The 25,213-nt window shown below is 49.4% G+C and overlaps 2 protein-coding genes across 4 annotated transcripts in view; both read left to right on the top strand.

Annotated features, from left to right (window-relative positions):
- Positions 1 to 25,213, top strand: part of ADAM15 (ADAM metallopeptidase domain 15) — a 365,789-nt gene that overhangs the window by 217,500 nt on the left and 123,076 nt on the right. The gene's annotated exons all lie outside the window — the stretch shown is intronic.
- On the top strand, positions 10,634 to 23,549 carry EFNA1 (ephrin A1). 2 transcript variants are annotated; one of them, XM_035098965.2, is made up of 5 exons: positions 10,634 to 10,899; positions 18,959 to 19,254; positions 20,279 to 20,344; positions 21,187 to 21,237; positions 22,297 to 23,547. In XM_035098965.2, exons 1-5 carry the CDS (start codon positions 10,793 to 10,795, stop codon positions 22,410 to 22,412), a joined length of 636 nt encoding a protein of 211 aa, XP_034954856.1. In that variant the 5' UTR covers positions 10,634 to 10,792; the 3' UTR covers positions 22,413 to 23,547. The 2 variants fall into 2 exon arrangements, with proteins under 2 accessions (XP_034954856.1, XP_060125306.1); XM_060269323.1 differs by lacking the exon at positions 21,187 to 21,237 and having other exon boundaries at positions 22,297 to 23,549.

The raw sequence follows: 25,213 nt of genomic DNA, 5'->3' as shown, positions 1-25,213 counted from the left end.
TAATGCCCCTGTTTGGAGGCAGCGATGTGCTTCTGGAAGCCAGTGGCTAGGAACTGCAAACAGGAGGAGTTTCTGTGGAGCTCGTCCTGCTTGCGGGCTCCTAATGAGTTGGCCATTGTGGGAACAGATGCTAAGACCAGACAGGCCTCTGGCGTGATCCACCAAAGCGCTTCTCAAGACCGTAGCGGAGGACCCTCCCAGAGCCTACTTTGCCGGGAAAGCCCTCGAACCTAGGACCTGTCCTCTTTCCTCAGTCCTACCACCTGAGAGGCAAAGCATGTGCTCCACCACCCAGCTCTGCCCACTGCTCCCTGTGGCAGTTCGAAACTCGCAAGGCCAGGAGGAGAGGGAGGTTTGCGAAGGTAGCCTCCCCTCCAGCGTGTCGCTGAGGGGGAATCAGCTTACTGCGGCCTGCTGTCTGGCATGTCAGGATTGCCGCCAGCTCCTGCTCCCTCTCTCTCTCTCTTTCTCGCTGCCTGCTCCGTGTTGGGCATGGAACATTACCCGCAATCAATGCATCATTATGCGATAAACAAGAGGAAAGTTGTTTTGCAGACACGTCAAGGAGTTATCGCTTTCTCTGCCTCTCGCTCTCTCCGGCAGCTGTTTAAATGAGAATGGATCGGTGTTCGGGACCGACAAGCGCCGCCGTGCCGGTAAGGAGAGCTTGACGGACGGCCATGTTTAGGTGCTCTGGGGAATCCGCTGGAGGCTCTTACTTATTGGTGCTATCGACACAGGCAACGGAAAGGAGTGGTAGAGTCTGAGATGGATTGTTTGGCTCGGAATAACTTAGAGTGCTCCTCTATGTCCTTAACAAAACAAAACAAAACAAAACAAAACAAAACAAAACAAACTCCCAGCAAGCAGAAAGCTAGCACTGCAAGTTAGAACCTTTCCCTGTGAGGGGTTATATTTCTACAGTGGTACCTCGACAACCAAACGACTCGACTTCGGAAGGTTTTGACTTCCGAAGTCGACAACCCCGGAAGTCTTTTCGCACCCACGTTCTGCCCCCCGCACCCACGTTCTGCACCTGCGCAGAAGCGGCGCACGTGGTCGGCACATGCGCAGAAACGCAAAATCGCGCTTTGCGCATGTGCAGAACGGGCACTTCGAAAACCGAAGACTTCGACTTACGAAGACGGCCGCGGAATGGATCGTCTTCGTAAGTCAAGGTACCACTGTACTTCCAGGGACTTGTTCCAGCTTTTGTTGTATGGAGGGAATTACTCAAAAACATTGACTTTCCCCAAGTTGCAACTGACTATCAGATCAAGTCGACCAAAATGGTGCACTCAGGATAAAACTTTGTCCTGACTCAACAGAATAAGCAGGAGAGTCCCGCAAACGTTAGCACATTCTGAAAGAAGTGAATTATTGCAGAATGGCAGCCTTGTACCTGGCACAGCTTGGGAATTTTAAGGAACAACAACAACAACAAACCCAGTAAAGTTTTGAAAACAGTAGCTAAAACCAGTGCAGATTTCAGAGGCTCAGTCAGCCACCTTGATTCAAATGGCATCCGATTGTATCAAAACGTAAACAAAACCCCACTTGTTGATCTCAGGAACCATTGCGCAAAATTTGGTTAAAATCAGTGCGGCTTCAAACGTTTCTGTCCTCCATCTTGATTCAAAATGGCATCCAGTCGTATCCAGAAATAGATGATCTCAGGAGCCATTGTGCCAATCTTAAAAGGTGTCTGAATGCACCGCAAGCAAACACCTTTCCAAAATATGTCATGGGTTCCTAATTAAAAACAGCAGGCCTGAGGAAACTGGTACTCTCCTGAATGGATGCTCAAGTTCATGAATGGTGCTTTGCCAGGGACAGCCAACACAGTGCCCTTCGGACGTCAGGGATGATGGAAATTGTAGTTCAGGGACATCTGGAGGGCACCACATGAGCTACGTCAATGCTGTGCTGGTGTTGCCAATTAACACACAGCCGCTGTTGTCAAGAGGTGGGGAGCCAGGCAGAAGGACACACATACCACTCTAGGCCAGACTTACCCCAAATGGGCACTAGAGGGCTCTCTAGGTCAACAGCGTGCACTGCACAGCACTTTTGCTGAAGCAGCCGCAGTACGGTTCAAACCCCAGTTACGGTGCCCGGTTCAAATTCTGCTTGCTTGCTTGCTTGTCCATAGAGCAATGGCAATAATTAAGAACACAAACTGTCCAGTTAAGAAACGGGGCAATTGGAGCCCTCTGATTGTGGGGCTCCTATCTCATCGAAACAGCTTTGCTTATCCAGATAACAGGCTATTAAAGATGTCACATTCTCAAGGTCCAAGCCCCCTCAGAAGTCCATCCGTTATCTGCTCTCCTTTGTCTTCTTGTCACACTTGAGAAGCCCTGCTTAGCATTTGAAGGAGGGGCAGAGAGTAATAAGCAAACCTACCCAGTGCCAGATTTACGTATAAACTAAACAAACTACAGTATAGCTTAGGGCCCCACTCTCTTGGACACCCCCCCCAAAACAAAATGTAAAGGGGGGAAAAACTGGATGTACATTTCCAAAATATAAAAAACATAAAATAAAACCTACATACAGCAACAGTGTTTTGTGTTGTGTAGGCTCCTATGATGTAAGTAACGGGTCCCCAATCATTTTAAGTTACAGCAGGGGTCAGCAAACTTTTTCAGCAGGGGGCCGGTCCACTGTCCCTCAGACCTTGTGGGGGCCGGACTATATTTTTTGGGGGGGGGCGTGAACGAATTTCTGTGCCCCACAAATAACCCAGAGATGGTTATAAAATAAAATAAAAGCACACATTCTACTCATGTAAAAACCCATTGATTCCCAGACCATATGCGGGCTGGATTTAGAAGGCGATTGGGCCGGATCCGCCCCCCCGGGCCTTAGTTTGCTTACCTATTTTGTTATGTGCAAATGGCTTTAGATACCTATTAGGTCCATAAATGACCATGTAGCATATATTCAACACAAAAAACAGCGACAATTTGTCGTTGACAAAGCACAGCTGGACATATAAAGGGCCCCATTACCTTCAGTAGGTGAGGGCCTCATCAAACCTAAATCTGGCCCTGAACCTACCCAATGCTCCACAGCATTTGTCCTACCTCTTTCTAGAACAGGCATCCCCAAACCTCGGCCCTCCAGATGTTTTGGACTACAATTCCCATCTTCCCCAACCACTGGTCCTGTTAGCTAGGGATCATGGGAGTTGTAGCCCAAAACATCTGGAGGGGCACAGTTTGGGGATGCCTGTTCTAGAAGCAGCTCCCATCTTCTCCTTTCTCCCCTTCCATCTCCTCTGCGTAGAAGCCATAAGATCCCAACAGATTTCCTGCCTCGATCCAGCTGCCCTTCCACCCCGACTCAGCTGCAGCCTATCTTGGCTGATGGCTGATGGGGCTGCCTTGAGTAGGCCACAAAATTTAGCAGCTTCTTCCCCAATAGATCACTTAAACTCGTGTCTTATACATGCACATGCACATACATATATCAGCATCCTCGTAGGCTTGGGAATTCTACAGAACCTCCCCCCCCCCAAAGAGCAGTTTTTCCAAACGGCGGTTCTTTTCAGCGTAGGTTTGGAAGGGTCCATCCGCCATCTTGATTCAAAATGGCGTCCAGCCAAGCAAGAAAGAACAAGCTCGGTCTCTGGAAACCATCGCACCAAGTTTGGTTGCGATGTCTTGAGAGGTGCCCACATGCAAACCAGCAAAGGACTGGCAGCGTTTCCTAAACTTGGGTCTCCAGCTGGTTTTTTTGGACTACAACTCCCATCATCCCTAGCTAGCAAGACCAGTGCTCAGGGATGATGGGAATTGTAGTCCAAAAACAGCTGGAGACCCTGGATCAGGCACGTCCAAAATCCATTTGGGGGGCCTAATCCGGCCCGCCGGTCGGTTTGATCCTCAACAACAGGCATCCCCAAACTTCGGCCCTCCAGATGTTTTGGACTACAATTCCCATCTTCCCCGACCACTGGTCCTGTTAGCTAGGGATCATGGGAGTTGTAGTCCCAAAACATCTGGAGGGCCGAAGTTTGGGGACGCCTGATCAACAACTTCAATCCTAAAAAAAAAGGTTAACAACTTTGGTCGGCCCTTTGGTCAGCCCTTGCGGCCCTTCACTTCATCAAATCTGGCCCTCTTTGAAAAATGTTTGGACACCTCTGCCCTGGATGAACTGGAAGAATAGGATCCCCTTTAATCAATGGATTGACGACATGGCGACACTCGCAGCATATGAGCACAGGCATTGTTTTGAGAAATAAATTGACATTTGGGGCAAGATGATTCAGAATATACTGTAGTAGGTTTTTTAATAATCATACAGTATATGCATTCGGACAATAATATTATTTATATATCTATATGATTATTGAAATGTAAATGGTTATATTTATGTCTTTCTTTCTTTCTTTCTTAATATATTTTTCACTTTTTAACTTTCCTTCCCTTCCCTTTCATCACTTTATTTTGTATAACTGAAAGCCTTTAAATAAAATATTAACAAGAAGAACTTTTCGAAATAGATATTATCTATAAACTAGTGTCATTCAGCCCGTTAAGTAAACGGGCGCTAGAACGTATGTGAGAGGAGCGGTGGGGCCGCGGCCTTTCCTCCCTCTCTGTGCTCAGCCGCGGGGAACGCAAGTAAACAAACTCACTCTCCCATCGTGCCCTGCAGCCGAGCGCAGAGAGGGAGGGAAGGCCGCGGCCCCACCACTCCTCTCACGGGCTCCTCCGTCACTGCTCCGCCTCCTCCCCCGCCGCGGTCCATGCCTAGGCAGGGGAGGGGGGAAGGTAGGGGCGGCCAGGGCCCTCTTTCCTTCCTGCCCTCCCCTTGGGCTCGAGCCCCCTCCTTGTCCGCCGCCGCCTGAGGACCGCGAGGGAAACGGTAGGCAGAGGGGGGGGGGAGAGTGCGCACGTGTGTGCGCGTCCAGTCTCTGCGTCCAATCCCTGTGTCCGTGGGGCACATGCGCAGTAGCGCGGACACAGGGACTAGACGCAGAGACACTTGCACTTTATTATATAGGATGCATATACATATATTGTGTGCATTTATACACACATTCATATGTATATGCATAAATAAACACACAGACACATATGAATTCCTATTTTCATATGCTTTTATACTACTACTAGTGTTGTTCAGCCCGTTTAGAAAACGGGCGCTAGAGGATATGTGAGAGCGTGCGCACGCGGCTGCTGGTTGGGAGGTTGGGGGGAAGAGTGAGAGCGGAGGGAATCTGCGCGTTTCCGCGCAGGCGCGCACGCTGCTCCGTAACCCATCTCACTGAATCCTTACTTGAAATCTCGGAGCAGGACACGGGAGCGTGCGCGCGCGGGTGCTGGTTGGGAGGTTGAAATCAAGAGAGGGTTGGGCGGGGCAGAGGGCAGGGGAGAAGCGGGCAGGGTCCTGCCTGCTCCTAGGCGGGGCTTCCAAACCTCGTCAGTGCGTGAGGCTTGAGACAAATACTGTAAGGTACTACCATAATGAGTGGCGATAACAATTACAAAGGCAAACAGGGGCTTTCTGGGACGGTGGCAACGGAGCGGGTATCTTTTCTGCACTTGAGGGGAGCCGCGCTCATGGGAGAAAGGTGTCTCTCTTCCCCCACCTCCAGTACGACGGCGAAGTTTGTTTTGTCTTGGGGGGATGAGCCTCCCTCCCTCCTTCACACCCTGAGACGCTGACTTTCCCAGGAGCAGTCACCCGCTTTCGCCCCATTGTGAACCCGGCGGGCGGCGGCACCATCCCGACTACATCCACGGCGACCCTCCCTGCCTTCAAGACGGCTTTGTCAGAGGCACAGCAATCTGCGTCCCAAGGAGCGCATAGTGTTGGGCGGCTGGGCTGGCTGAGTGGGTGGGTGGGGGCACCGTCCCTTGACGGAGGCAGTTCCGCCAACGAAATGGTAGGCAGAGGGGTGGGGGGACTTGCTGCTAGTCGCCGGTGGCCGGGGAGGGTAGGAGGGGGGGAAAGCAGCCTTCTCCTCCTCACGCTTTAGCGCAACTGCAGTGAGGTGCTTGTCCCGCCGGGAGCAGCGGTTGGCAGAGGGGTGGGGGGTGGGGAGAGCGCGCGCGTCCAATCCCTGTGTCCCTGGTTGTCTCTGCTGTCCAATCCCTGTGTCCCTGGGGGACATGCGCAGTGACCCAGGGACACACGGGACAGCTTGGACGCAGGGACAACTTGGACATTATTATATAGGATTTTACTGGCTATATATATGCAACACAATATGTATATATATATTATTAGATCAATGCCGCACCCTTGAACTGGGATAAATTTGCTTTGCTGGGTTGGCGGTTTTTTTTTTCAAGTGATGCCAGTCCAGAACTGCCGTTTATTGAGGGCTGGCTGGCTTATTATTTGGCTGCTCAGATTAGTTGCCAGCTCCCCATACGTTCAGACCAAGGTCTGAGCTTGCCCTGTTCACATGGGTTATTTGTTCTCGGATTAAGGGGAAGGAGATGAAAGGAGACGTGAGCGCTGGAAACTCATAATTCCAGTTCAAAATTGGGAAACAGAAACATAAGGATTTTGACCCCAGCTTTGAAGGTGTTTTTTTTTTGGGGGGGGGGAGACAGGCTTGGAGGAAAACACACAGGTCACTGTGAAATTTAAGGCAGCCACCTCAAGCACAGAAGCACCTAATCGAAGAACTTAATTGAGCTTAGCTGGCATGGTCCCTTCCGGTGCGGAACTCCAACTCCCATCATCCATGACAACTAGCCACGCTGGCTGGGGGTGATGGGAGCAGGAGTCCAACGTCTATAGAGCTGCCTCCCCTCCCTATGCTGATAGACTCCAACTCCCATCAGCTCCAGTCAGCAGCACAGCCAATGGGCAGGGCTCATGGGAGTTGTAGTCCAGCAACATCTGGAGGGCCACAGGTTCCCCCAACTGTGCCCTAAGACAGGCGTCCCCAAACGGCGGCCCTCCAGATGTTTTGGCCTACAACTCCCATGATCCCTAGCTAACAGGACCAGTGGTCGGGGAAGATGGGAATTGTAGTCCAAAACATCTGGAGGGCCGAAGTTTGGGGATGCCTGCCCTAAGGCTTACTAGCCACAGGGGCTCAAACTGAATCCCCCACTGACCTAAAAGGGACAGATCCTTTTGGCCACATCCACAGCATACATTTAAAGTGCTATGATACTGCTTTAAACAGTCATGGCGCCCCCCCAAAGGATTCTGGGAGCTGTAGTTTGTGCAGAGAGTTGCTAGGAGACCCTCCTATTCCTCTCACAGAGCTACAACTCCAGAGTGGTTTTATTCCTCCTCCCAGGGAACTCTGGGAAATGTAGCTCTGTAAGGGAGAACAGCCTTCTCCTCCATGGATTTGTCTAACCCTCTTTTAAAGCTGTCCTTATAACAACAATTTTATTATTTATATATAATTTTATTATTTATGTGCCGCCCATCTGACTGGTTTGTCCCAGCCACTCTGGGAGGCTCCCAACAAAATATTAAAAGTGCAATAAAACATCAACCATTTAAAAACTTCCCTAACAACTCTCAGCATCCGTCAAAAACTACAGCTCCCAGAATTCTTTGGAGGAAGCCACGGCTGTTTAAAGCGTGGTATCATTGCGCTTTAAATGTATGGTGTGAATGTGGCCAGAGTTCCCTGGGACCTAACTGTTCTCTGGGTCAAAAAAGAGCCTGTCGGACTGCGCAGGTGTTGCCGCGTCATGTTTTCTGGTGTGACTGCTTGAATCAGCCCTTGTGCAACAAGTTGTTGTGGCACATGGGAGGCCGCATGTAGGCATAGTGCGAGCCTGGGCTTGTCCACTCACCTCCTGCTGCCATTCCCTTCAAGCAGATGAGTGTCTGGGTCCCTCGAGTTTACAAGCCTGCTGGTGTTTAAGGAGGCCGCTGCAAAACCTATGGTACGCCTGACTTCATGCCCTGCTTCTCTGGCGCGACCCCTAAGTTTCTTCTAGTGCCCTGCCCTCTTCAATTTTCCTTTTCATTTTGGAGAATTTCATTTGCTGTTGCTGGTGTGTGTGTGTAGGTGCATGTCTTTGCGTTCATTATTTTCACCTTTAAAAAGGTGTGCGTTGGCCGTTCTTCCAATTCCTGCGCAAGAGATGAGTGCTTTTGTGTGTAATAATGTAAAGCTTCTTTTTGCTCCTGTTTCTTTTTAGAATGTTATTATTTATTGTTATTATTTATTCAACGGACACCGCCCTATACCTGGAGGTCTCAGGGTGGTTCACAACAAGATTAGACTTTAAAACTACAGCCATACCTCGGTTTAAGTACGCTTCGGTTTGAGTACTTTCAGCTTAAGTACTCCGCGGACCCGTCTGGAATGGATTAATCCACTTTCCATTACTTTCAATGGGAAAGTTCGCTTCAGGTTAAGTACAGACTTCTGGAACCAATTGTGTACTGAAACCGATGTACCACTGTATTTCTTTTATCCTTGTGTATTATAAAAAGATACTTTGCCTTGAGTATAAAATTTTGTATATCTTTTGATGAGTATCAATAAAAATGTTTTTTAAAAAATATAAATGCCCAGCTGTATGAAGGACTATGTTGTCTTGCTGTGTGTCATTCTCTAAGACTGCATGTGTGTGATTTATAACTGCTGCTGTATTTACTTATTTCCATTTATTTAAAAATATCAATATTTTGCTTTCTATCCAAATAGGTCCGCAGCAATAAAGCACAAAGCTGAAATACAAACATTGTCTAATAAAATAATTATTTAATACAATCATTCATGAAAGATTAAAAGTCCCAATTAGATAAATAGTGGCTGGTGCTGCAATTCTAAAACGTACTTATTGGAACAGCCTTGACCAAAATACGTGGCCCAAAGGCTACAACTCACATCAGCCATGCTGTGCATGATCTTATATTCCTCAATCACCTCCACATCTTACTCATCATTTTGCAGAACTCAGTAATCCCCAAATGTTGCAACCTTTCCTCGTTAAGGGAGTTGTTCCATCCCCTTGATCATTTTGAATTACCCTCTTCTGAAACTTTTACAGGAATCTCTTTTTACAGATTCCTGTACTCATGGTTCTGAACAAAGTACTGATCGGAGCATAGGGATAAGGGAGCCTGGGATCCCATGATCCCTAGCTAACAGCACCAGTGGTCGGGGAAGATGGGAACTGTAGTCCAAAACAGTGTTTCTCAACCAGTGTGCCTCCAGATGTTTTGGGACTACAACTCCCATCATCCCTAGCTAGCAAGACCAGTGGTCAGGAATGATGGGAGTTGTAGTCCCAAAACATCTGGAGGCACACTGGTTGAGAAACACTGGTCCAAAACATATGGAGGGCCAAAGTTTGGGGATGCCTGCTGTGGATTATTGCTGGACTCCAACTCCCATCAGCTCCAGGCAGCACAGCCAAATGGTCAGGGATGATGGGAGCTGGAGTTCAACATTACATCTGGAGGGTCACAGGTTCCTTCCCTGATTTAGACACAGGTCCTAACCATTCGGGGATCACATACTGAATTCCCCTACAATGGTGTAAAGCAGTGTTCCCCAAACTTGGGTCTCCAGCTGACTACAACTCCCATCATCCCTAGCTAACAGGACCAGTGGGCAGGGATGGTGGGAATTGTTGTCTGAAAACATTTGGAGACCAGAGTTTGGGAAATCCTGGTGTAAAGCAGGATTGGGGAGCCTGTGGCTCTCCAGAGGTTGCTGTACTCCAACTCCCATCAGCCCCAGCATTGGATGATGGGAACTGGAGTCCAACAACATTTGAGGGCCAGGATCCCCATCACTGTGGGGAAGTTGCTTTTTACCCTTGTTCTGAGGAACCCTTTTCAGCCCGAGGCACATATTCCCTCCTGGGCAGCCTTCCAGGGGCACAGTGGTGGGCGGTGCCAGAGTATAAAGTGGGTGGAGCCACAAATTGCAAATACTGTACCAGGTTTCTACATTAGGCTAGTAAGTTTCTACATACAGACTCACCCAGGGAAGCAAGAGATGCTTGAGTTGGGTTAAAGGCACATCCCAGCCAGACAGAAACACTCAAGAAGGATGCAAAGCTGGGCATTTAAATCACTATGATAGCACTTTCAACTGTTATGGCTTCCCCAAAAGAATTATGGGAGCTGCAGGTTGTGAAGGGTATTGAGAGTTGTAAGGAGAACTGAGATGTCACAGAGCTACAATTCTCAGAGGAGTTTAACAACCAAGCCCGCTTCAAGGGGAACTCGGGGGCCTGTAGTTCTGAGCTCCTCTAGCCACTCTTAGGCCCCTCAGCAGACTACATTTCCCAGGACTTTCGGGGGGGGGGAACCAGACTGTTTTAAAAGCGGCATCATACCTTTTAAAAACTGTAGCGCAGATGGCGCCAAGGAAAAGCAGACAACTTTGCTGTTGTGTTTTGCTTTCTGACCCACGTGCAAGGATCCAGGGCGTGGCAGCGGCTGTTGTTGTTAGCGGTGGGGTGTTGTGAGAGCCTGACTCTGTGTGAGCTGGTCTCTCCTGCACTCTCTCCCTGTCTATCTCTCTGCGCGCAAAAAGTCCTCAGCGAGTGCTGCTCTTACTCCGCCTTCCCCTCCCTGTCCTAACCAGCCCAGCCCAACCCAGCCCGGGGCGGGGCGGGGGCCTCCCTAGTGTATAAAGCTCTGCTCTGGGCAAACTGCCCAGCTTGTAGAGAGAGCGAGATCGCGAAGCGAGGGCGGAGCAGGCAGGCTGGAGAGAGCGCTTGTCCGCGCCGTCGAGCAGGCGCCACTGAGCCGCGGCTGTGCGTAAAGACGCATCAAGCACACTTTTGGTTTTCTACTCTTTACGAGAGAACCCCAGGCGTCCTCCTCAATGGAGCTGCTGCTTTTGCTGTGGGCCCCGCTGGTGGGCCTCTGGTGCGGGCTTTGCGTGGCGTCCGGAGAGCGGCACACCGTCTTTTGGAACAGCACCAACCCCAAGTGAGTTTGGGGGAACGTGGAGGGGAGAACCAAGCCCTCGTAGCCAGGGGCTGGAGAGTTATCGTCGTCACCAATGCCCAGCCCGAATTTATTTTGGCGTAGCTCCCGCGCCACCCTGTGATAATGGGGTTGTGTTGGAAGGATGGCCGCCTTTTAACAAGGCACCCAGGGGACGCTTAGGGGTCCGGTTTCAGGGGGTGCTCCACTGGAGGCGCCTTGCAGGCGGGGAGAGCGGCCAACCTTGGCCAATGCTCGCCCCGTTGTTGAAAAATCTGCCATATATTGAATAGGTGTGCGTGTCTTTTTTGCAGAGGGAGCTTCTTGATGTTGGGTGCGGACGTTCAGGGAAAGAATGAGTTTTGCCCAGAAACCCCTTCGGTTAGAAGTTAGCCATGGAGGGGTCGTTTCCCCTAGAAGTTGGAATATATCTGGGGAGAGCCCGTGGAGATTCTGACGGGTTGGAGGGAAATAGGACTCTGCTTCCACCCCCCTGGTGGTTTGGTGCTTTTTGGCATTCTGCTACCTTCCAGTCTCGGTCGTTGCCCCTGTTAAGGGAAAAGGGGCAGCTGGCCCTTTAAATCTGGAGTGAAGGCTCTGGAGATGAAAGTTTTTTCTTGCTTTTCTCTCTCGTCCCCCCTCGTCCCCTTCGCCTCTCAGCCTTAGCTCGCCCCCTCCTGTTCCTGCGCCTGCATCTTGGGCGAGGGCCGCCCAGGGCAGCCCACCCCTGGCAGCCTGGCACAGATCTCCCGTGCCAGCCCCAAAGCCTCATGTCTCAGGTTGCCTCTTTGAAGGAGGCAGGTTTAGCTTTGCAAAATGGGTTCCTGGACCCTTGGAAGGAGGAGGAGCTGGTTGGGCATAAAAGCTGGAATTCGTAAACATCCACACGGTAGGCCTGCGCTTGGCACCCAGCCCGTACCTAGGCACCGTCCGTGACAAAGGCATGATGAATCAGGTCTTTGCTGGGAAAGATAGGGCAGTGCGAACGGAAAGGACCCTTTGCTTGCCGCGGTGGGGAGAGGGACGCCGCCTTTGCCCCTTGGGATTCCCGGGTCCGGTTTACAGCATTTTTGAGGAGTGGACAGCTCATGGGTTTTAATGAGTTACGTAACGCCGGCTGTAATTTATGTATGACACACAAAGGACCGAAAAGGAAAAAGACAGGTTCTCTGCCCCAAGGAGCTTACAGATCTGTACTTATGATGGCGCGTGCAGGAGACATCGGGCTTTTGTTTGCGTGCTGGGAATTGGAGGGTGGGGTGGGGCATTAAAAGTGGCCGACAGCCAGGGGTGCCAACTTGAATAAAATATTTTTTGAGGGGTAAGCCACATAATCGATCACATGACGGCTCACCATTTGAATGGCTATGCCCATCGTTTGGGGGGGAGCTGCCCCCCTCAAAATAGACTCACAACGAGATGCATTAGGGAAGGAGGAAGAAGCTCTGCTTCTTGAGGTGTTGGTGCGGTTTGCAGGTACATTCCCCTGGCATCTCTGGGCTGACTCACCTGTTGAAAAGTGGCACGTTTTTTCCCCATTTGTTAAAAGGCCCAGAGATGGGTGGGCAAAGGGTTTCCAGGCAGTTCCCGGGGACTGAAGAGTTAATCGCATTAGGCGATTGTTTTTATGCTGGAAGGTAAGGTGAGTGGAGGGAGGGAGGGAGGGCGAGCTCTGGTGCCTTTGTTCATTCAGCCTGTGTGTGAGAAGCGCAGACATCTGTGTCCTGTTGTGCAAACCTCAAGGCCAGGGATCTGGCTGGCCCTTTCCAGGTGGCCTTCCTCCCCCCCCCCTCCCCACGGCAGCTAGCTTGTGAGATTCGCCCCTCCCCCCTGGCCTTGGGGTCAGGTCAGCTCTGTGCTGTTGATTTGGGTGGGTCTGATCTTGCTTTAATCAGAGCTTTTGTAAATGAGTCTTTGTAATTGGGGAGGCTGAGTGATTGGAGAAGTAAACCCTCCATGCCTAGGGGCAGTGTACCTCTGAATAACAGTTGCTGGCAGGGAGTGGGGGGCAGCCAGCAGCCATTTCTGAAAGCAGAATGCTGGACTTTTAAAAAAGATTTGGGCAAGTTTGTTAAGGCTATCTGCTGGGAATCGCATATGGGGAGATTTTCTGTTGAGCTCAGGTCCTGCTTTGGGGATTCCTAGAAGAGGCACCTCTGGTTGGGGACTGTGATCCAGCAGAGCGCTGCATCAGGGTTCAAAATTCAGATATATAATCTGATTGCCAAATGGCACCTTACACCTCGGTTACAGTCATCACAACAGGAAGTCAAGGCAGCATTTTTATTTTGCAATAAAATTAATTAATTAATTATTATTATTATTCATTTCTATTCTGCTTTATGTTCTAAAGAAAAACATCTCAGAGTGGTTTACAACACATTAAAACATCAGATTAAAAAAAAAGCGCAGAATAAAACAAATTCAGGCTTCAAGGGAAATATTTCAGATCCTTCTCTAAGTGACATTTGGCTTTCCCCATACAGTATTTATTTACCTGCTTAACTTGTAGAGCTGCCCCATAGCAGAACTACTCTAGGAAGGCAGTGTGGTGCAGTGGGTAGAGCAGACTTCCTCAACCTCGGCTCTCCAGATGTTTTTGGCCCACAACTCCCATGATCCCTAGCTAGCAGGACCCAATGGTCAGGGATGATGGGAATTGTAGTCTCAAAACATCCGGATGGCCGAAGTTGAGGAAGCCTAGTTTAGAGTGTCAGGCTAGGACCTGGGAGATCAGGGTTCAAATCCCCACTCGGGAAGCTTACTGGAGTCAGTCGCAGACTCTTAACCGCAGGGCCATTGTAGGGATTAACTGAGGAGAGGAATGATGCCAGATTGGCATCCAGAGATCCCCATCGCATGGCAGATTCTCTGCAGTAACAGAAGGGGTGCAGGAATTGCACTTTGCACATGCACAGAGGTTCCTTTCATCTGTTTGTAACTGGATGTTCCCAGCTTGGCGCCGGAAAGAGATGCTAGGACTCTTCAGCCTTGTAAGGCCTGGGGAGGGGCGTGCCTGTGGTGAGATCCTTTGGGGATTTAGAAAAAATATGTCCCAGGACTACAACTATAATAGCTCATGTAGAGCATCTTGCTGGCAATCTGTGCAGACTAGGTGCGTGAATACTCTGTATAAGGCAGTTTTCTGTGTTCCTATTGAAGTCAGAACCATGAGGACTAGAATCTTGGTGCATCTAGCCCTTCCCCTAAAAATACACTAAGGATCCGACTCAATATAAAGGAGCTTCCAGGGTTCAAAAAAAAAACCCTCCCATTGCCACTGACCATTGGACATGCTGGCTGGCTGTGAGTTGGCCTCTGGCAGGTGCCAGGTTGGCAAAGGCACCTTGAGGATGATCTGCAGAGTTTTACTTTATTGCAGAAGATGAACCGGGCGGTGATTTCAAAGTTGTGCCTGTATTCCCGCTGCTGATACTACTGGCCTCTTCTCTGCCATTCACCGGTGCCTTAAACCCACCGGCTGGCACTGCCAAGAGGGCAAAGTTCTCAAGCGGCGCAGGCAGCAGGTGGTGGGTCTTGGCCAGCCAGGCTGAATCAGCTGGAGAAAGTTGGAAGAGAGCAAAGCCGCAGCTGGCCAGCCGCTCCTTCCTTTCCCAGGGTCCGTCCCCCTCCCCTTCCTTACTAGCCGTGGGCCTCTTCCTTCCTGCCCGGCGCTGGCGAGAGCCCAAGGGAAGGCGCCAAGGGCACGCGGGGCAGGAAATCTTTCCTTTTTTTAAGCCAACATGTTGTTAAGATATATATTTTAACGTGTGTTTTTTCCGCCCAGGACGCTGGAGGCAAAACCATCTTTTTGGCTCGGAGGCTTAAGAGATGGCTAAGGCCGATGCCAAGCTGGGTGTGGAGCGTGCAGCGGGGTGTGTGTGTGTGTTTTGTGTACAGCTCCTGCCCCTGCAGGGAGGAGGCAGTTGCTGTGGCGGGTTGAGAGTTCAGGCAGAGGAGATTGCAGGGCCCAAATGTGGCCACCTCTGGCAGGGTGGAAAACCCTGAGGCAGCTGTGTCTGGCCAGTTTCCTTCCAGGGAGGGCAGCCTTAATCACTTTGTGTCGGCCTGTTGGTTGTCAAAAACAGCAGTGATCACATCCATGCCAATACTTTCAAAGCACATTGCTTCCTTTCCAAAAGGATCTTATCCCTCGTGAAGCTACAGTTCCCAGCACCCTTAAACTACAGTTCCCAGGCTGGGAAATTGGAGTTGAACATCTGGGGGGACCCAGAACGATTGGACTTATCATGGCTTTGCTTTTCACGGTCAACTTCATCACCCTCTGGAGCAGCTGCTAGCCCATGCTGGCTGCAGATTATGGAGTGCGAAAGTTGTTGAGCACCTACCTTGCTCAGCCTCAAATAGCCAGCATGCCCAGTGGTCAGGGATTATGAGATCTATAGCCTGAAACATCTGGAGGACCAGTGTTCGAAACTAGGCAGGTGTGTTTGCTACTGGTGCAGGTCCAATTGCGACTACGTGGAGATTTCTGGGCGCCAAGTTTGGCGACCACAGTTTAGAAACCTCTGCATAAAGGTAAAGGGACCCCTGACCATTAGGTCCAGTCGTGACCGACTCTGGGGTTGCGGCACTGATCTCGCGTTATTGGCTGAGGGAGCCGGCGTACAGCTTCCAGGTCATGTGGCCAGCATGACAAAGCCACTTCTGGCAAACCAGAGCAGCACACGGAAATGCTGTTTACCTTCCCGCTGTAGCGGTTCCTATTTATCTACTTGCACTTTGACGTGCTTTTGAACTGCTGGGTTTGGAAGGGATGCGGGTGGTGCTGTGGGTTAAACCACAGAGCCTAGGGCTTGCCGATCAAAAGGTCGGCGGTTCGAATCTGCTCAACGGGGTGAGCTCCCGCTGCTTGGTCCCAGCTCCTGCCAACATCTGCATAGTTAGTACCATTTCCATTTCCCCTGTGTGTTTCTCCTCCTTGCATACTGGGACAAGCGAATTGCTGTAAGAGCAAGTTCCAGCCAAGCGATGTAGTTGAGATCACAGAATCCTAGCGTTGGAAGGGACACCATGGAGCATCTAGTCCAACCCCCTGGTGGACAGACATTCCATTGTGGCCACTGGTAACCAGGGTTTAAGGTGCCATATGGCGCCTAGCTTATATACCTGAGTTTGTAACACTGCGTTCACCACCCCGATCTACAGTTTCTCATTCCGTGTTGTATTCCACTTTTATTCAGAGCAGGCCCATTCACGACCCTGACTAACTTGGTTCCATTAATTTCAGCACACCTAGCTTTAAGTAAAAAGCAATTGACTACAACACATCAGTGCTATGCTATCTCGGCAAGTGGCTTTGGGTCACTGTTGCAAAAGTGACAGCAACTAATAAAAGCAAAATAATAATAATAATAACAATGAGAATGATCACCTCCCCATAAGCATCTGGTGTGCCCCTGCGGAACAGCACACTGGATCTGTCAGGATTGGCACCCGCTGCCTTGTGACACCAGGCAGGCGCCTTGCCCGTACCCTTTGGGGTGCTTGCTAAAAGCAATTTTTTTTGTTCCGGCAAGCCTATCCAGACATGTAGAAACTGCCGTGTGCTGTTAATCTGGTTTTCGCTTATAGCTGATGTTGTTATTTTTTGGGGGAGTGTCTAAAACACTTGCCTTTTTTTTAAGAGAGGATACTTCTGTTGTTGTCTTGCCGGCTGATTTGAGGGCTCGTGACAACCCAACAGTGCATTAAAGGCCGTGAAATAAATGGATGAGGCTGGGAAGGGCCACTGGCCACTCTTGTTGCATTTGATTGCACTGTTTTGACAAGGATCAGCCCAGCTGCTCAAGGATCTTCCAGGGGGTCAATACTTCTGGGTGGTGCCCTGGGGCGAGGAGACAGATGGAGGGAGGGTGGGTGGGCGCCCCCCCCCAGACCCTGGTGCTATCTCTGCACCTGAGGCCAAGATAAGGTGGATTCTCCCATTGCTGCCTCCTGCCACCCGCCTTGGGCGGCCAAACCGGTTTGTGGGTTCGTTCTCCTTGGGAGTCTTTTGGTTTCCAAAGCTTCTGTGACTCAGGGCGGAGTCCCTCTTTCCACAGCTGGCTTGGTGAGGCTTTAATAAACACCCTGGCTTTCTGCTGGGAATGTGGGCTAGCCCAGCATTTGCTTTCGATCCTGGGTTCGATCCCCAATGGCATCTCCGGGTAGAGCTTGGGAATATCAGCTGTCTCAAATGCTGGCGAGCTGCTGCCAGTCAGTGTGGACAGCACTGAGCTAGATGGGTAATTTTTCCGACTCTGTATAAGGGAGCTTTCTGCGTTCCTATTTAAACTATTTTGAACTGGGAGGACTGGAATCTTTTTTTGAGCTTCGCGCCGCAAACCTGCACATGGAGGAAGCTGCCTTCTACCGCTCACCTAGCTCAATATTGTCCACACTGGCTGGCAGCAGTTCTTCCAGCTTTCAGGCAGGGACAAATTCCCCATCCTACCTGGTTATGCCGTTGGAGATTATCACCAGGTAATTTACAAGTAAGCCTGCTGACTTCAGTGGGGCTTATTCACAACTTTTCCCTGTTTGTTTTGTATCACAAAATCTTTAATAAAAACTATTTTAAAAAAATAAAATAAAAACGAAGCACATGAAGGTTTGCAACCTAAGTTGTGATGTCCAGAGTCCCCCGTTCAAATCTCCCCTCTGCGATGGGCTCGCTTGATTAGCCTTTGGCCTCAGTGTTTCTCCCACCACCATCTGCAATATGGGTATAATGTACCGTAACTGATTTACCTTGGGGCTGTTGTAAAGGTGTCAATCGGATTCATGTGTGTGCAGCAGTTCCAAGGCTTATAAACGCTGTAAAAAAAGTGCTTTTTTTTTTTTGGAGATGGCCAGGCTGAAGTTTGTTATTTCTTTTGGGGGGGCGGGGGGGATAACTTGGAGCATCTGCCTTGCAGCTGTAAGAGTTGCATAAAGGTTTATTTAAATGCAGTTGGTCAACTTAAGAAAATAATAACATTCAGGTAATGGATCAAGTAAAGTAGCAATTATTTAGGTTAAGAGCCAGCCCCAAATAATTACGGGGGGGAGGGGTGTTTCTGCAAGTCTCCCCCTGCGAGTAAGTTGTTTGTATGCATTGTTTCTATTCTATTCTTTAAAAATCCATCTCAAATATATACAGGAAGAGCTTAACAAAAGCTCCCTTTGAGTAGCGTAAGAAATAATAAATACACGGAATCCATAGAAAAGCATGTGTTACTTTGTCAGCGATTGAATCAATGGGTTTCCATTTTTTTAAAGTTTGTTTTCTCCCCTCTTTTCATCTGAATAGAATTGGCTAGTACCTTGTCATAGCCATATTGTTGCAAATTTTACTTTTCCAGCCTGGGATGTTGAAGCTCTACAGTGGGGGCGGGGAGGAAAGTTACGAAGGGGTTCCTATCTTGCAAGGCTGTTTTGTGAGGATTTCTTGTAACTTTCATTTTATTAGTGGGGAGGCGATGAAACAGTATGTGACACGCTTATTTCATTGGGGTGCTGGGGCAATTGAAATGGCATTGATTTCCAAACAGTGTCTCCCCCCCCCCACAAGCCTTCTACAAAGGGATTAGGAAAGGGGTCCCCAAACTAAGGCCCGGGGGCCGGATGTGGCCCAATCACCTTCTAAATCCGGCCCGCGGACGGTCCGGGAATCAGCATGTTTTTACATGAGTAGAATGTGTCCTTTTATTTAAAATGTATCTCTGGGTTATTTGTGGGGCATAGGAATTTGTTCATATTTTTTTTCAAAATATAGTCCGGCCCCCCACAAGGTCTGAGGGACAGTGACCGGCCCCCTGCTGAAAAAGTTTGCTGACCCCTGGGTTAGGAGATAATTTGTAAGATAATTTCTTAGACGTTTCTCGCCACATTAACTTTATTGGAGGATGGAGACGAAACGGCATCGGCTTCAAAATTGTGTCTGCCCGTTCCACTACCACCAACCTTGTCTGAAGGTGCCTGCTTTACAGAGTTGCTTGTTAGGATTTCTTAGAGGAAGTGTATGCAGGCGTCCGATTGCAAGCACCAACGTTGCTGCCGTTCCCTCCTCCTGATACAGGTTTCAGTGGGATAGCTATGCCGTCGAGGTGCGGCTGAACGACTACCTAGATATCATCTGCCCGCACTACGAGGACAGCAGCGTGGCTCCACACTCGATGGAGCGCTACACCCTCTACCTGGTGGAGCAGGAGGAGTACGAGGCCTGCAAACCGCGCTCGAAGGAGCAGATCCGGTGGGAGTGCAACAAGCCAGATGCCCTGCACGGCCCTGAGCGGTTTTCGGAGAAATTCCAGCGCTACACTCCCTTCACGCTGGGCAAAGAGTTCCGGGAGGGCCACGAGTACTATTATATCTGTAAGTATCCGTGGCAGAGAAACCACACACACACCCTTACCAGCTGTCGTTTATTTTTTCCGTTTTAGCACTCCTAAAATTTCTTATCTTGTGTTGTTCCTGAGACAGTGGAAGGTCACTTATTTAAGCCCATTTTACAGATGTGGGGAAAGGAGGCTGGGAACTAGAGTAACTAGCCTAAGGGCTACTTGGTGGGTTTTTTAAAAATTCTAACAGGCCCTGGTTATTGGATTTTAAGGGCCGGCCTATAGGAGAGATCTGTCACGGGTTTTTCCGAACATTTGGGGTTTCGGTTATGACCATCCACCAGGGTAGGAAAGTTTGTGTTAGGTGGCATTTAAAGCCATCTCAGCCAGAGGCCAAGGCTGAATTTTTCAGCAGTGTAGGGAATTGGGTTGGGTTTGTGAGCTGAGGACACCCAGATCTCTTGTTTTGGGCCAGGTAATGAATTTGAGGGAAATAGATCAGGATTACTGGGCAGGATATAAATCAGGCATCCCCAAACTTCGGCCCTCCAGATGTTTTGGACTACAATTCCCATCATCCCTGACCACTGGTCCTGTTAGCTAGGGATCATGGGAGTTGTAGGCCAAAACATCTGGAGGGCCGCAGTTTGGGGATGCCTGATATAAATTTTGCGGATTAAACTAAACTAAAGTGACTTTTCTATAGGAAATTTGGGGGTGATTTATGGGGTTAATCAAACTTGATAGGAACAGGATTTGTTGATGAATTAATTTGGGCGGAGGGTAACGAATGAAAGAGGAGCTGAACTGTGGCGGGGTGTAGTTTAATTGAAGAATTGAACATAAGTTATGTGTTGTATAATTTTAGCCTCCACCCACCCACGCAACCCACCCAAAATAAATGCACCAGTAAAAAAAAATTAATAAAAGCTCTAGTCCGTGTCAAGTTACCAGGTCCCAGAGTCATATGGACTAGATGTCCCCCAATACCTACACAAAACCTCCTGGCTGTTTCAACTTTCGCCAATAAAATCTCTTTCTCAATTCCTCCCTATTAGCAAAACCTATCCATCGCCACGGAGAATCTTGCCTTAAATTGAAAGTCTTAGTGGCTGGAAAAAATGGTGAGTTTTCTAGTGCCTGACACTGTCCGTCTGTCCGTCCGTCCGTCCGTCTGTCTGTCTGTCTGTTTGTAGTTAAACCCATGCCATTGTCCCGATCAAACTCCCCCCTCCCCCCTGCAAATGCTATCTGCCAAGTTCTGCAACAGCCTTTTGCAACCTGGTACCCGTCAGCCCCAGCTAGCATGACCAATGGGCCAGGGATGACAGCGAAATTGGGGGGGGCACAAGCTTGGGGAAGGCTTCCTTGGAGAAATTAGACAGATCTGATATGAGTCCCTGTCTCCCCTCCACTTCCTATTCCATGAAAAGAGGGTGAGATACTTGGTAGTTTGGTGGGGAGCGATAAAAATTGGGATAACTGTATGGGGGGAGGGGAGGTTTATACTCTCCTCCTCCCTGATGCTAATGCTCTGGTCTAATCTCAGCCCCCCCCCACTTTATGTGACTGCTCTTGAGCCTAATAATAATACCTGACACATGTCAGTATTCAAATCTTTTTGCCTGCATTCTCTCCACCAGGCTTCCTCAACCTCGGCCCTCCAGATGTTTTGAGACTACAATTCCCATCCCTGACCACTGGTCCTGCTAGCTAGGGATCATGGGAGTTGTAGGCCAAAAACATCTGGAGGGCTGAGGTTGAGGAAGCCTGCTCTCCACGGTCCTTGCAAGGGGTATTGCCCCCCCCAGTTGCAAATAGCATTGCCCCAGTGGTATTGCCCCGCGTCAAGAGAACGCGGGCTGCAGGCTGAGATTTAAACTGGGATCGAGAACTATGGGCTCAATATTTAGGTTGGCTGTGTTCTGGGGTCCGCCCTTCACTGTGTGTCTCCGTTCACTTTTAGGTCGGATGCCCCCCAGCCGCAGCCCCACCCTGAAGGGGAAACCTCAGTCAGGTAGGTCCATGGGAGGGAGTTTGTTCTGCAGGGGTGGGGGGTGTGGAGGTGCCACAGAGAGGGGCGGCACAATGAGCCATTTGCAGGGGACCCATTGACAAGAGACCCCTCTGGACCGGCGTCTCCTCCTCCCTCACTCTTGCCACCTGCTTTTCCACCCCCTCGCACTCAGGCCCAGGCAACGGGTGGTGAGAATGAGGCCACACACCCCAACACATTATGGTACCACTTTAAACAGTTGTGGGTTCCCCTCAAAGACTTCTGGGAGCTGTAGTTTGTTATAGGTGCTGAGACCCCCCCCCCTTTTCCCCTCCCGGAGCTACAATTCCCAGAGTGCTTTAATAATCCGTTCCTCTCCCCTGGGAACTCTGGGAATTGTAGTTCTGAATTTCAGGGTAGGGGTGTCTCATATCAGCTCTCGGTTCCCTTGGCAAATAAGATTTCCAAGAATACACTGGGGGAAACCGTGACTTTTTAAAGTGCCACCATAGGACTTTAAATGTATGGTGGTGCGGGTATGGCGGGGAAGAAATGGCAGAAATGGTGGTGAGGAAGGAGACACGCAGAGGGAAAATAGAGGGCGTCAGACCTCCAAAAGGACGGAAGTGGATGGGTTTAGGAAGTGGTTCAGGAGGAGAGGATTTGAATTTGGCTTGAATTTTGCTTGCCACACACAGTGGTACCTCGGTTTATGAACACAATTGGTTCCGGAAGTCTGTTCATAAACTGAAGCGTTCATAAAGTGAAGCGAACTTTCCCATTGAAAGTGGATTAATCCGTTCCAGACGGGTCCATGGAGTACTCAACCTGAAGCATACTTAACCCGAAGCATGGGTGTAATTGCTTCCGGAAGTCTGTTCATAAACTGAAGCAAACTTTCCCATTGAAAGTAATGGAAAGTGAATTAATCCGTTCCAGATGGGTCCGTGGCGTTCATAAACCGAAAATTCGTAAACCGAGGTGTTCATAAACCAAGGTTCCACTGTATTATTCTTGTCCTCTGTGCCCAACTTTGCTGGTTACCAGACCCTTTCCTCACCTGCTTGTCTCTCTTTCCAGATGACCCTGACGCAACGATGCTCCGCAGCGTGGGGCACAATTCGGCCCCCCGTCTCTGCAGCCCCTTCACCTTCGTCCTCCTCTTCCTGCCGCTGCTGATGCCGCGGGGGCCCTGAGGGCACCCAGTTCCCCAGCTTGAGCCATCGGCAAAGGGGGCGGCGCCTGTTCTGTTGCCGCCACCAACCCCCCAACACAGTGTGGTGTGGGGGGCGCGAGACTCCACGCGCCCGCAAGGCCTCCGTGTGATGTGTTGGTGCACCAGTCAGTTTTAGCAGGCTGAGCGCCGGGGTCAAATCGCCGGCAGCCCTACGAGGGATGTGGCTGGTGGGGTCTGGGACTGGTGAGGGGTCTTGTGGACAGATATCTCCCTCCAGCAGACAGACGTGGACCAGATGGGGGGACTCTCTCTTTGGCTCCCCGGCAGCAAACAAGGCTTGGATGGATCCGGCCCGGCCATGAAGGTTGTGGCGCTGAGTTTCCTGCGGGCAGGAATGCCACCTCGTACCATGCCCCGTTGATGGTGCATGTGGACTTTTGGGGATACCATTAAATTGGAACCACACGGTTACCTTAGGACTCTGTACAGTTCAAATTTCTTTTGTGACTATCAAGCAGGCAGGCCCTGAATTTTTTGGAGTGGGGAGGAATCCCCTGTTTTGTGTGCCCCGTTTTGACGACGACTCTTCCCGCTGCCTCCGCCCAGAGTTCAGAAGACCGCTACCTTGTATCTGAAAGGATCAAACTGGAGACCAGTCGCGTTAAGGATGTGTTGACCTGTTAGATCAGACTGAGGGGTTTCACCTGGTCCAGCATCCTGCTTCTGACAGTGGTCAGCCATTTATCTCCAGGAAGCGCTATCAGTACTCCCCGTGCTGCTTACTCATGGCCACCATCAGCTTCTGGTATACTGCCTCTGCTCAGGGGGGTTCCATTTTCAAGTCTGGCAGGATGGCGAACATTTTGGGTCTTGGGTCAGACCTGTTGAGGACAGCAAAGCGCAATGCCCCTATTTGGCACCCGGTGATATTCAATCACAAGGACAGAGAAATGAACAGACGGGGGGTGGGGGGTGGAATTCTGTGTGCGGAGGGGAAGCGGAGATAATGTAATATCTGTAATATATATATATTTTTATACTGAATAAATAACTCCAGACGAAACGTGCTACATCAGTGTTTGTGCTCTGCTGCGGTGCCGATCCGTATGAACTTGCAGTTTACCTCTGGTGTAGGGGCGGAGCCCGGGAAAGGGGAGGTGATTTGATTATTGAGGGGTGGGGTCTGGTGGTGGAATTGTTTTTTTGTGTGTGTGTGGGAAATGGGCAATTTGCATAGTCCGAGTGGCAGAGACTCCGTTTGGGCCTTGAATATTTTGGAGACGCTTTCCCCCCTCCAGATCCTCTTGGTATATCTACTACTCTGTTTTTCAGGGTGTCATGGTGGGGGAAAGAACTTTGTCCACTGCAGCGACTTAAGTTGTGGAGTTTCCACAGAGATGTATCCACCACCTTCATTACAAAGCTTCAGTCCTTTGCTGAAGATGCAATCCGGCCTTTGGGATCAGATACATATTTTAGGACCCACCCTCTTACCTTGATTGCAATCTGTTTTAAACTGATTTTTAAAACGTTTATTATTATTATTATTATTATTATTATTATTATTATTATTATTACTGTAACTAGCTCCCAGGAACCTGATGGTGAAGGGGCGGCTAAGAGATTGAAGTGATACTTATTATTTAATTAGTTATTTGAGACATTAATGCACTGCTTAAGTATCCGCATTTCTAAGCGGAGTATGTAAAAATAAATATCGTGGAAAACAGGAAGATTAAAAAAAAATATCATATACACCGTAGACATGCCTGCTGGAACAAGGAAAATTGTAGCAACGGAAGAATAGCAAAAACCTACAAGTCAGGCTTCCTCAACCTCGGCCCTCCAGGTGTTTTTGGCCTACAACTCCTATGATCCCTAGCTAGTAGGACAGAGATGCTGGGAATTGTAGTCTCAAAACATCTGGAGGGCCGAGGTTGAGGAAGCCTGGGCTAGCTTTTGCTGTAAAATATTCTGTCACACTTGAATTTTTACTTTTTTCCAGAAAACCCAGGGAAGTAGGATAAAATGTCAAATGTTGAGACTTGGGGGAAATAACTGATATTTTGAGATTGTTTTGCTACTTTTGGAGATAATTTTGGGACAGTGTGTGTCATATGACACCCCCCCCCTTCCCTTGGGCATGCTACAATGGCTGCTTTTTGGTATTTCTGCAGGGGTTTTTTTCCATTAATTTAGTCAATGAGGCCATTTTACCTTTCTTTTCCATAAAATAGCTGAGCGTTGTTTCCATTTTACGGACCAGAGACCCGGTGAATGATTAACGTCGCAAGTTGATGCTAATCAGGGACTGGTTTAAAACCAGAGTATTCGTTGATTCCAATCTCTGCTACATTGCACTAGCAAGTGGGGGTGCGTGCATATGAGAACTCTCAGCTTTCGTTTTAAACAACGCCCTGCCAGGATTCTAGTCCTTAAGGGCTGCACAAATGTGTGGACTATGTTTCTAAAAACCCCACACACAGGAGATGCTGAATAAAGACTTCCAGTAGTCGCAGAGGGTGAGAGTTTCGCACCTCTGCTGTGAGCAGCAGCAGAAAGTTAACTTGGTTTTCAAAGGAGTGAAAAAATAATGGAAATGTGTGACATTTGGGCACCTGCATTGAGTTTGCTTCGTTCCAGAACAGTTCTGCAAAAATTACATTGCTTTACATTTGTGTGGTTTAGACCACAGCGCCACCCGCATCCCACTGTACTGGCAATCATTAAAAGAGTAAATTAACAAGACTGCATCAGCTCCTTGCCCCCATTGAGCTTAAAATCACAAATTTACCCCAAGGTAGGATGGAAGTATGGGAC

The sequence above is a fragment of the Zootoca vivipara genome, chromosome 17 (genome assembly GCF_963506605.1).
Source record: "Zootoca vivipara chromosome 17, rZooViv1.1, whole genome shotgun sequence".
NCBI lineage: Eukaryota > Metazoa > Chordata > Lepidosauria > Squamata > Lacertidae > Zootoca > Zootoca vivipara.
Note: the sequence above shows the minus strand (reverse complement) of the source record. Positions and strands in the feature narration are given on the sequence as shown.

Coding starts and splice junctions, on each gene's coding strand:
- EFNA1 (XM_035098965.2), top strand. CDS start 10,793: ATGGAGCTGCTGCTTTTGCTGTGGGCCCCGCTGGTGGGCCTCTGGTGC. Junction 19,255..20,278: donor CCACGAGTACTATTATATCT/GTAAGTATCCGT, acceptor CCTCCCTATTAG/CAAAACCTATCCATCGCCAC. Junction 20,345..21,186: donor CTTAGTGGCTGGAAAAAATG/GTGAGTTTTCTA, acceptor GTTCACTTTTAG/GTCGGATGCCCCCCAGCCGC.